This window comes from Miscanthus floridulus, chromosome 3 (genome assembly GCF_019320115.1).
Source record: "Miscanthus floridulus cultivar M001 chromosome 3, ASM1932011v1, whole genome shotgun sequence".
NCBI lineage: Eukaryota > Viridiplantae > Streptophyta > Magnoliopsida > Poales > Poaceae > Miscanthus > Miscanthus floridulus.
The window spans coordinates 12,108,273-12,119,981 of NC_089582.1; the positions used below are offsets into that span (position 1 = coordinate 12,108,273).

The following is an 11,709-nucleotide window of genomic DNA, read 5'->3' on the forward strand; positions in this document are numbered from 1 at the left end:
CCATATGTGCGGCTAAGTGCTTGGTGCTTGCATGTTGCATTCGTCTAATTTTGATAATGCCATTTTGTTTTTCCTTGGTTATTGTGCTGGAGGGTGATGTTCATTTGCCGACGATATAGAAATATTAACTGATCCTTTTGCTAGTTGCAACACATTTCATTTAGGCAGATTTTGCTAAGAAACGTGGAATTGGTCAGTTCACATCGTCAAAGTCGAAATTTGCTGAGTACCGCTACAAATTCGTGGTTCTTTGCTGAGAGACACTGATTATTTTATTTATTTCTTAGTTTCCAAGAAAGAGAAGGTGGAAGAAATGTCTTCTTTCCCTCGTCTTCAACCTCACGCCGACATCTGTGGCTGAGACTGGTACCCCTCTGCAACCCATCCCTACCCACTCCAACTCCAAACTAGAGCTGCGGCCAACGTGCAGCTGGCGGCAGCGCAGGTGCGCCTAGTGGAGGCGCTAGCAGAGCTGGAGCGGGTGCAGGCACATGCGTGGCACCTCGAGCAGGCCTACGGCAAGGCTGCCACCTCATCGAGGAAGCCCGTGGCCGGATCCTCGAGATCCGCATGCGCCTCCACGAGCAACATGACATCCCTGCAAAATCGTAGAGCCCAACGGAAGCCATGGAGATGGCCGGATGAGAGAGATCGAGAGCTTGTGCAGACCTTGGCAATGGCGGCGGCAGCGCTAGCTATCGGCTCTGGAGCGGGCGAGAGGACGTAGCGAGTGGCAGAGTGGTGGTAGTGAGCATGCAGCGCTCCTGGCTGATTAAGCAGGGAGAAAGCGAGGGAGAGGTGCCCGGCCATGAAGCTTGGAGGCCATTAATGGCAGCCGGTTCAACTGGAAGAGAGACAAGGGGGAGGAGACGGAGGTAGGAGGAGGTGCTGACAGGGAGGGCCCACTGGCAGCTAGAGAGAGAGGGATGGCACCGGTGGGCTGCTGCCGAGCGGCTCATGTGGGCGAGGCCAGGCAGGGTCAGGCCAGGGACAATATTGTCTATTTACGCTCCTTTTTCTCTTCCAAAGTATGAAATGAATATTTTAATAGCAATGGTGTCCTCTAGCAAATAACTTGGATGTAATGGTACTGGGCTAATTACTGAGTTGACGGTGTCGAACGACAAATTTCACATTTGAGCGTTGTCCGTGAGCAAAACTTGCCTTTGATTTACTTGAGCACTCTCCGCTTGGTTACTACTGACCTGAAATGTCATATATTGAGTAGTACTTATTTTACTGCTACTCAGTCATGTGTGGCTGATTTGAGAGTATTTTTGAAGACAGGAAAAAGAAAGACAGGGGGAGAGTAATGGGTGGATATTAGATAATGTATTTGTTTTTTTGGATAATAATGGCTTATTGTATTAGTTGAATGTAATCTTAAAAAAAATATGCACACCAGACACCTCAACCATGCTAGTTGAGAAAATCCTTATGCTTACGAAGCATGAAATCGAACTCCCGACCGATTGCTTCCCTCGTCACCTGGGTTCCGACCACCGAGCTACTTGGGTGACATTGTCGATCTCTTTGGTCGACATAATATAGTGTTTTGCTCTTCATGTAAATACTCCAGGCTCTCTCGTTTGCACACGTGTTGTATTTTGTATTTTTGATAGAGAAACTAATAAAAAGAACAAATGTATTACCCACTACCGGATACAGGAGCTTGTCGAGTGCCAGAGGCACTCGACGAAGCCTCAAAAACACTCGACAATCAACACTCAGCAAACTTTTTAACGACGAACGTCAGTTTACCGAGTGTTTTTCGATAAACTTTTTTATAAAAAAAAAAAGCACGCCGACACCACGTCCGCGTCAGCAGCACGGCCGCCGCCGCCCGCACCACGCCGCATCTTGCGGGTCCCACTGTGTTTCCCTTTCCCAGTGTGCCAGTCTGCCAACTGTTTTCCCCTTTCCAAAACCAGAGCCGTGGACGCTCCGCCCCCAGCCCCCACCCATGGCGCCGCCGCAGCTGCCGCCCGAGATCGTCGAGGACATCCTCCTCCGCTTCCCACCCGACCACCCGGCGCACCTCGTCCGCGCGGCCCTCGTGTGCAAGCACTGGTCCCGTCTCATCGCGGGTGGCGACTTCCGCCGACGATACCGGCAGCGCCACCGGGAGGCCCCCGTGCTGGGGCTCGTCGCCAACCTCGCTGACACCGGCGGCGCCGCCCGCTTCGTCCCCACGCGCTGCGCCTTCCGCCCGGCCCGCACCGAGCGCCCCGGCTACCGCGCGCACGACGCCCGCCACGGTCGCGTCCTCCTCAATAGGATGCGCGCGCCCCCGGGCCAGGAGGCGGCGGAGGACTCCGCCCTCGCGGTCTGGGACCCCATCGCCGATGAGCAGCGCCGCCTGCCCCTCCTGCCTCGGCCCCGGTACGTGCGCACATGGAACGCCGCGGTGCTCTGCGCCGCCGCCGCCACCGCCGCCTGCGACCACCTCGACTGCCACCGGGAGCCCTTCCGCGTCGTCTTCGTCGGCATCGACGCCAAGGAGATGTTCGCCCACGTCTACTCTTCGGAGTCCGCCGCGTGGAGCGAGGCAACGACCGCAGATCTCCCAGGTGATGACCAACTCGACGTCGCCTTGCCCGGCGTTCTGGCCCGCGACGCGCTCTACTTCCTGCTCCACGGGAGGGAGACCAGGATACTCAAGTGCGATCCGGCCACGCTGGAGATGTCTGTGGTTCGCCTACTGCGTATCCACTCCTATGCTCCGCACATCGTGCTCATGACAATGGAGGACGGCGGGCTGGGATTCGCGCAGGTGGACTTGAATTGTACACTCAGACTCTGGTCCATGAAGATTCGTCCAGACGGTGGTCTGGGGACAGATGGAGATACACGAGTGTGGGTGATAAGCAGAGCCATCGACCTCAAGGCGCAGCTCTTTACTCCTAGGCAGCTCCCTCCTCATGCCCTCGGTTTTGATGCCTCACCACTGTGTGTGGTGGTTGCCTTTGCGGACGGCGCCGGTGTCATCTTCCTCAAGACGAATGATGGTCTCTACTCTTTTGATCTCAAGTCTGATCAGGCCGTGAAGGTTGACATGACCAGTGGCTTCTACGACATTATTCCCTTCATGAGCATCTACACTCCAGGTACTGTACATCGTTGTGATTTCTCTATAAAATTTGGATTTGTACTTTTATATAGGCACGCTGGCAGTTGCAGCCAATATTCAGTATGGGGAAAATTTTGGTTGGTCAACATTGATCTTTATTAAATTGTTTTCTCCCAATGATCATACTGCTGAAACTGTGATGCACACCCACTGTCATGTACTCTATTTCGTTATGTCCACTGTTGAATTTGGCTACATATATATGCTGTAGAAATTTCTTCATCTGTTATACTACCTTTTATGGACACATGATGGGATCCACAGAACCTATCTAGCAGGAAATAAACTGTAAAAGGCCATTATTAGTACCAGTATGATCGAGATTTCTGCACTCCAGTTATCAGCCTCACACATGTTAGAGGCATATGTCATGGGTCTACCTAGTTGCTAATAGCCACGCCTCAATTAGAGGCAAATCTGTTCATCCTTGCCTTAGTTAGCTGATTGGATTAGATTGAAAGGTCGGAGGAATAATAGGAAAGAAGGGAGGAACTATAGGAAGTGTTAGCCAGGGAGGGTATTTATTTGTAACCCAAATGGGGATTACTGAAAAAAAAGCAGGAATTAGAAGGAAAACCCTTCCCTCTTGCTCAGCCATGGGCAAGGCCCCCGGCCGGCACTCTCTCTCCCTCTCAACCCTAGCCGCCACCATAACATCTGGTATCGGAGATGCCAGGTTCCGATGGGCGACAAGTAGCCGAAGGTGTCGCCGCCGGATCCCATCACCAAGGCGCTGGCCGACCTCGCCGAGCAGATGGCGTCCCTTTAGGCGCGTCTGGAGGCCCTGGAATCCTGACCGCCGGCGACCAACACCACCATGCCGCCGGTGTTCCCCTGTTGCTTGTCAGGCTGTGGGACGATAGCCGTCTTGATGCCAAATTTGAAGATAAAGGAGATTGTGCGGGAGGAGCAGAGTAAGAAGAGTGCCCACCAGGTATCAGCGGTGCTGAGGCTGCAGGCGGCTGCGCGCGGCCTCCTAGTGCGTTGGCGGGTGCAGGAGATGCCACTAGCACAACATCGATTTTCTTAGGCGGTCAAAAAAGCTTTACAGAGGGGCAGCACGTCTGCCTCAAAGCCTACACCTGCGTTAATCAAAATTTCGTGAGACAGGCCATAATGCCTGCCTCCGAAAATGAATAATAACAAACAAAAAAAATCTCATTAATTATTGAGCCCGAGCCCACCAACGCAGCAGCTGCCACCGCTGCCATGACCCTGCATCGTCACCGGCACTACGGTCATCGCCGGATCCATGCCCTGTTGCCACCGTTGCCCTCGTCACCGCCCCGTTCGGATCCACCGTCCGCGTGTGTGAATCCGCACCCACCACATGTAGATCCACCACCATCGCGTGTGGATCTGCCTCCACCACGTGTGGTCGTCGTCCTTGCAGATCCACCATCGATCGCCGCTGGAGGAGGAGCTCGCCCCAGCCCTCTCATCACCGCCACCAGATCTGCGAGAGAGAGAGGAGGAGGAGGAGGAGAGAGAGACTGCATCTCACCGGATCTGCTCGATGGTGAATGGCGCCTCACTAGATCTAGCCAGCACGCTTCCTCCTGGCAAGAGAGACTGCGCACGGAGGGATGCCGTCGCACGCGCAGGAGAGATTGCGGCGGCTGAGGGATCTAGAGAAGAGGGAGGGAGAGAGACTGGTACTAGGGTATGGTCCCCTTCCGTATATACATGAAGGGTTAAATGGGCTTTTGGGCTAGGCTTTGGTTAACAGAGGTGGACCTCTTAAGAGGTCCATCTCCGAAAATGGCATCTATTTTTTGAGGCGGACCTCTTAAATGGCCCGCCTCCGTTAATCGATTCTAGGAGGCACTAGTATTTTGCTCGTCTTCATAAATAGGTTGACCATCTTGTAAAATGGCTGAACATTTTAGGAGACGCTTATTATTTGTGTTGGCCTCCATTAATAAATTTGGCGATTACAACTGAATTACTAAAAACAGCAGCAGTAGAGAGGATCGCCCTCCCTGGGAGGCTCGGATATGCTAACTCTACTTCTGCCTACCTCTAATCCTGGGCGCACTAGTGGTTATATTACCCACATGCGTGGCTGAGGACACTTCCTACTATTATTAGCTAATTGACCATGCACTAGCACTAGAGGCAGCCGCACACGCACATGAGCAGCTGAGGACACAGCTAGCTAATCCAATTGACCAGGCTCTAGCCACTAGAGGCAGCCACATCCTTCTTCATCCTATTATACTGCTGCCCAATGAACGAGTCCACACCAGTGTGCCTGCCAAATAATAAGCTATTGTTTTCTGACTGTTCTGTTAGCAGTTAGCACTTGAGCAGAAACTTCTTAGTTTTTGTGCTTGGTTAGAAACAAATGTTTAATGAGGGAAGGTTGATTTCTCAGCCTGCTGATATATTTATGTTTGAATTTGTGTATTTCTGCAGTATTAAGAGTGGCATCAACAGATGAGGGACCATGTGCTTGACAGACTAAAGGTGTTTCACCAGAGGGTTTCTTGGCATTGGGCAATTTGGTGGTAGTATCAATGGAGGTGGCAATGCTGACATATGAACTACCAAATTGGTTTTCAGCTCATGGAGCGACTGCTATCAAACTCTTGTAAAGGATCCAGAACGGTCAAAGTGCTGTCACCGGTGAACCTGCCCTGCTTTCTCTTTCTGATGCTTGTGAATTCATATGTTTAGCTAAGTGCTCTAAAGCTTTGCCTATATGGAGTCGAGTAAAATCTATATGTGAGCAAGTTCAGCTCATTTTATTGGGGTTCTTTTTCCATCTTTTTTATAAGGTTTAAAATCTGTCGGAAAGATAGAGTAACCAGTAATGGGTGGAGTATGTAGCTACTGCATGCTGTTTGAAGGGGGGTGGTGTTAATCTGTGTGTGTTCCTTGCCCATGATGAACAGGAAGAGAAGAACGTTTAACATGCAGAGTACACTTGATAGGGCAGCAAACGTATGTAAATTGGCAAGCACGAGTCTTGGTATCTGAATCATTTACAATCCTGAAGATGATCTGTTCATCAGTTGGTTGGGCGAAACTAGCTGAATGCCCAATTTTCTGAACATCAAGGCCTGTTTTGTTAGAGACCTGGACAACTTGCCTGGTAAAAAATGTTACCTGGAAGTTACCTGAAAATCCGATGGAATCTTTCTGCTCAGGCAAGTTAGGTCATAGTCTGTTTGGTTGGAAGCCTGCGCCTAAGAACGCTAATAAGTGATAAGAGAGAATAAAACATTATATTAGTATGTGTTTAACGCCATTGTATATGATTAGTTGAACTCCTAATCAATTTTGAGGATACTAGTGATTTACATCATTTTTTAAGATTTATAAGATAAACATCAGTATTTATAATTATTATCTTTTTACATATATTCAATGAAAAAGAGCGAGACAAAATAAAATGACAAAACAGTAGCAAATCATGGGGATGTCGTTCGCTTGATTTGACGTGAACAGGAAGTATTTAGAAAAGTTATGTCACAGCCATCTTAGATTGGTTAACGTTTAATCACGGCACACCCAGGCAAGAACGGTAGACTGGAGCCAGGCGTTCGTTTTTGTGGGTGAGTTGCTTTGGAAGATTTCCAGGATGCCAACCAAACAGCACGCACGCAGGCAAGTTCCAGGCAATCAGGAATCCAGGCAATTTTACTCCAGCGTTGCATCCAAACAGCCCCCAAGTGCCCCTGCATGGGCATGGGTTTCTCTGTGCCAGCCAACAGCATGCGCTCTAGGCCATGTATTCTGGACCGATAATGACAGGATGCGGGCGTCCTGTCCAGACACCGCGCGCCCACTCCGCCTCGCTGCTGCGCCGCGCTTCCCCCACCGCATGCCCCATCCCTGTGCCGCTCGCTCCTCGCCCCGCGCCTCACCCGCGCCTTTGGCTCCTTGCTCTAGCCGCGTGTCCTGCTCCCTCTGGTGCGCGCCCCGACCGGGCAGCCGCCGGGCTGGCCGCGGTGGCTACGCGTGCCGGGGCGGTCGTGCTGTGCCATGCCTAGGCTGCCCTGTATGGCCGCCACTGCCGCCTCCACCACGGGTCAGCCGCCTTTCCCGCTGTCATCCTCCTTCTTCCACCGCGACCTAGCTGCCGGATCCCGCTGTGCAGTGCTTCGTCCGCCCACCCACCCGCCTGTCAGGTTTTGCCAAAAGTGTATGTTTCAAGTGTTTCATATGTTTCAGAGGAATGTTGCAAGTGTTTCTTATGGATGTTGCAAAAGTAGATTGGAATATTGCATATGTTGCAATAGGCTATATACGTATCTTGCAAACATCTATTCCAAATGTTTTATCTGTTTTTTTTCAGACATATGTTGCAAGTGTGTTTATTTGGATGTTGCATATGCTTCAATCATATGTTGCAAATGTTTTAGCTAGATATTGCATATGTTTTGCAATGACTTTTCAAGTGTTTTCAGATGTTTTTGCTAGTGTTTCAGACGACGCATGTTCCAAGTGTTTCATCTGTCTTCAGACGTACGCTGCAAATGATTCATTTAGATGTTTCAAAGTAGATCGGGTGTTGCACATCTTGCAATGGCGCCAGGCTCTTGAATAACTTATTTATGGAAGTGCAGGTATCAAAATCTTATATACTACCGAACTGGGTTGATCCTACATAAATCTTTGCTGTGGGCAATATTTAAAACAGATTAGATATGCCTATGAATTTGTTGATCCATGATGCACGTGCCACAGTGTGTTGGTGAAGCTCTGCTTATAACAGAACCAGCTACAAATCCGTTGCTCTTTGTTTGCTTCACTTCCCTGAAAGATTCATCAGTCAGCAGTATGGTTCTGCATTTGAGTTCCTGTCTTAATGGAGCAAGGCTGCAGCAGTGATGGTGAATCATGGTCTGTCTTGCTCGTTGTGAAGGGTGAACAGTAGTGTTCAGGCCTTCATTCTGACTAACTGAAGCTGTGTTCTATGTTTGACTGCTAGGGGCTCCCAACTTGGGAATGAGGCGTGTTTTGTGATGCTGGACTGAAGTTGCCTGTGTTGGCATCATTGAAAAATGCCTGGTTAGGTTCAGTAGAGTTCAGCATGCCAGATTGGCAGTATGCTGTATTTGTATGCGTGTGTGGTGAATAAATTGAAGGCTCCTTGTTCAGTTTCAGCATGCGAGATTGCTAGTGTTGTGTTCATTCACTTTCCTGAACGATTCATCAGCCATGCAGTGTGATTCCGGCACTTGATTTCCTGTCTGAATGGATGGAAACAAGGCTCAAGGCTGCAGCAGGCGCTGGCGGTGTTCGTTTCATTAAACTATCATCGGGGGATGGTGGGTACATGGACTCGCCCCGGGCTGCAGCCCGGGCAGCCCGAGCCCTGGATCCGCCCCTGGCTATGGTTCAGCTTAGTTTCGAATCCTTCAAAAAAAAAAAAGTTCTGTGCAACTGTTTGTATGCGTGTGTGGTGAACAATTGAAGAGCTTCTGAATGCTCTCTCTGTCCTAAAATATAGTGCACTGTGACTTCTAAAATTTATACTGAAATATAGTGCATTCTACATGGTGTCAATGCCTAGATTTGGTAAAATTTGTTAAAAAGGAAACCATAATTAAGGAGAAATACCTTAATTGGGTTCAATCTATGGGTACATGCGCCATTAAGAGTTTCCTTAAGTTGTCTAAAATAATTTGGAATACACTATATTACATGATAGAGGGAGTAAGGAAGTAAGATTGGATCTCTGGTTCAGCTTCTGCATGCACAGATGGAACTTGCAGAAACCATTTGCCTCAAGTGAAAGTCTAATACTGTACTTCACCTTGGAGAGCAGCAATAACAATCACAGTGACTGAACACACTGAGAAACACCGTCCAGCTTCCCTTTTCCACTCGCTGAAAGTATTGTCGTGTGTCCACTCATTTCGGGAATCAAGTGTGTGCTGTGATCCCAACTGAACTTTTGCTTGCATTCAGTATGTATGCTGTAAATAAATAAATTCTAGAGCAACTGGAATAAATGATTCTTTGGTTCAGTTTTTATTCGGACTGCAAAATGATCCTGAGCTTTATGGGTTTCTATATAAACCTTGTTTACCCAGTCTGATGAGGAGGAGTACGTACAGTGGCCGAGCGAGCAAGCTGGGCCGATCTCAGCTCGGATATGGGCCTATAAAGCCATCAGAGAGAGCCCATACACATTCGGATGTGCGGCCCACCTGGAAGAGTCCAGGTCCAACGCTCTTCCTCACTCCTCACGCTCAGTGTCTGTCTTCCTGCCATTTCATTCCCCATCCACATTCGGGCTGTTCGCTGGTTGGTTTCTGGGCTGGTTTGAGCTGGCTGGTGCTGGTTTGGGAAAACACTGTTGATTGGTTGGTTTGGGCTGGTTGAAACCAACAAGCGAACAGTGTGATTCTCTGCTCTGCCGCTGCTGGCGCCTGCAACCACCTTGATTGCCACAATGGACCCTTCCTCGTTGTGTTTGTGTCCGTCAACATAGGCAGTGCCTTAGTCTACACCTACTCATCCAATGCTGCTGCCTGGAGTGAACCAGTTGGGCCTCAGCAAAATTACCTCGTCGACCCCTTTATGGGCAGTGCGCTTGTGGGGAACGCTCTCTACTTTGGGAATCTGGTGCGATCCACAGCTCTCAAGTACGATTTGGAATTGTGTCAATTGTCGTTGATTTGCCTACCATCTCTATGGCGGAGGTCTCAGCTGCAGGAGTCTCTGCTTACAACCATGGAGGATGGTGGACTAGGGCTCGTCAGGAGAGATGACTCCAAACTTTACATGTGGTCAAGGAAGGATACTCATGAAGTAGATGCTACATGGGATTATGGAAAGAAGCGTCATTGAACTTAAGACAGTGTTCCCTGTTGATGTTGATGTAACCAAACTTATTCTGATTGGCTCTGGTGTCGATATCATTTTCATGAGGACGGGCAATGAGGTCTATACAATTGATCTAAAGACCTATAAGGTGAAGAAGGTATATGAGGGCATAATTCTCACCATCCTTCCGTACATGAGCTTCTACACTCCAGGTACATCGCTCCTTAGATATGATGTGTCACATTGTCACTTATCAATCTAGAAGTATGGATGATGATTTATGCAAATAAAAAATGAATGTGTGTTTTCCTCTCAGCCTGCTGACATTTATTTTTAAATCTGTGTATTTATGCAGTGTTACGAGTGGCCACCACAGGTGAGGGACTGAGTGCTGGCACTTCAACTGCTGAACAGAGGCTTTCTTAGCAATGGAAAATTTGTTGTTGGTACTAGCAATGGAAGTGATATAGCTTTATAAGGGGACAGGTCACTAGGGTTGAGCTTGTGCCTGAGGCCTTGTCTACAGGCAAACTAATATAATCAGGATTCAGGAACAGCAGTACTTATTAACCATCGTCTTAGTTTCAGTTCATGAGAGACTGCATATCAAACTCTGTTTCAGTTTAAATCATCCAGAACAATGAAGTATTCTGTCACTGGTGAACCTACCCTGCTATCTCTTCTGACGCCTCAGAATTCATATGTGTGGCTAAGAGCTCTAATCCTTTGCTAGTATGGAATCAAGTAAGATGTCTATGTGAGCAAGTTCAGTTCACATTACAGGATGGTAAAATGTTTTAACTAGGGCTCTAGGAGCCTGTTGCGTGTATGCTGCGAAGTCGCTGCTTAATACTGAGCACTAATCTTGTTGCTTGCGTGCATTTCATTTCAATAGTTACCTTGAATTTAGTTTTACTTTTTTGGTTTCTATTTTTGCTTTGGTTATTGCACAGGAATGCATGAGAGTGGTGCTTATTAGCTGACCATAGAAATCTTAACTAGTAATTCATTTGTTATGTTCAACACAAAGTAATTCATTTGTTTGATCAGTATGCGTTTGGTTACCACTCCTGAATGTTTTCTGTGGCTATGCTATACTTGTTTTACTGCTGCTCAGTCATTTTTCCAATAAGGTTCAAAACATGGGGAAAAGAGAGAGCAATCAATAATGGGTGGATTTTTTTTTCTCGAACGCGCAGGAGAACTGCGTATCATTTTATTAAGAAAGAAAAATAATGGGTGGATGAGCTAGTGTTTGCTGTTGAAAGGGGTTTTGATGTGTTAGTCTGTACTTGTTCCTGAACATTAGGCTTGTACAGCAAGAGAAAATGTGTAACCATACAGACACTGATAGGTCAACAAGATTTCAGAGAGATGAAGGATTCAGGGACATATGTACAGGACAGCATTCTCAGGCCAGGTGTTGGTATCTGAATGCATTATATTCATGCGAGAACAATAAAGAAATAAATATAATCTGCTCATGAGTTGGTTGGGCGAAATTAGCTGAATGCCATTTTTTCTGAACATCAAGTGCCCTACTTGGTTTCTGTCCTAGCCACTATTCCTAATTGTGATTTTTTTTTAAGTAATTCCTAACTGGATTTTGACAGCAAGGGTGGCAAACTCTTACTGCCATCCTTGCATGTTGCTGCATACGAAACTCCTGTTTCTCAGTTTAAAGCATACAGACAGTGAAGTAATCTGTCACTGGTGACTGGTGAATCTACCCTGTTTTTTTCTTTCTGATGCTGCATGATTCATGTGTGTGGGTGTGGCTAAGTGCTCTAATGCTT

At 48.1% G+C, this 11,709-nt stretch overlaps 1 protein-coding gene across 1 annotated transcript; it reads left to right on the forward strand.

Annotated features, from left to right (window-relative positions):
• Positions 1-1,941: 1,941 nt before the first annotated feature.
• LOC136544980 (uncharacterized) lies at positions 1,942-6,122 on the forward strand. The gene is made up of 2 exons (XM_066537035.1): positions 1,942-3,107; positions 5,549-6,122. Exons 1-2 carry the CDS (start codon positions 1,964-1,966, stop codon positions 5,587-5,589), a joined length of 1,185 nt encoding a protein of 394 aa, XP_066393132.1. The 5' UTR covers positions 1,942-1,963; the 3' UTR covers positions 5,590-6,122.
• Positions 6,123-11,709: the final 5,587 nt, after the last annotated feature.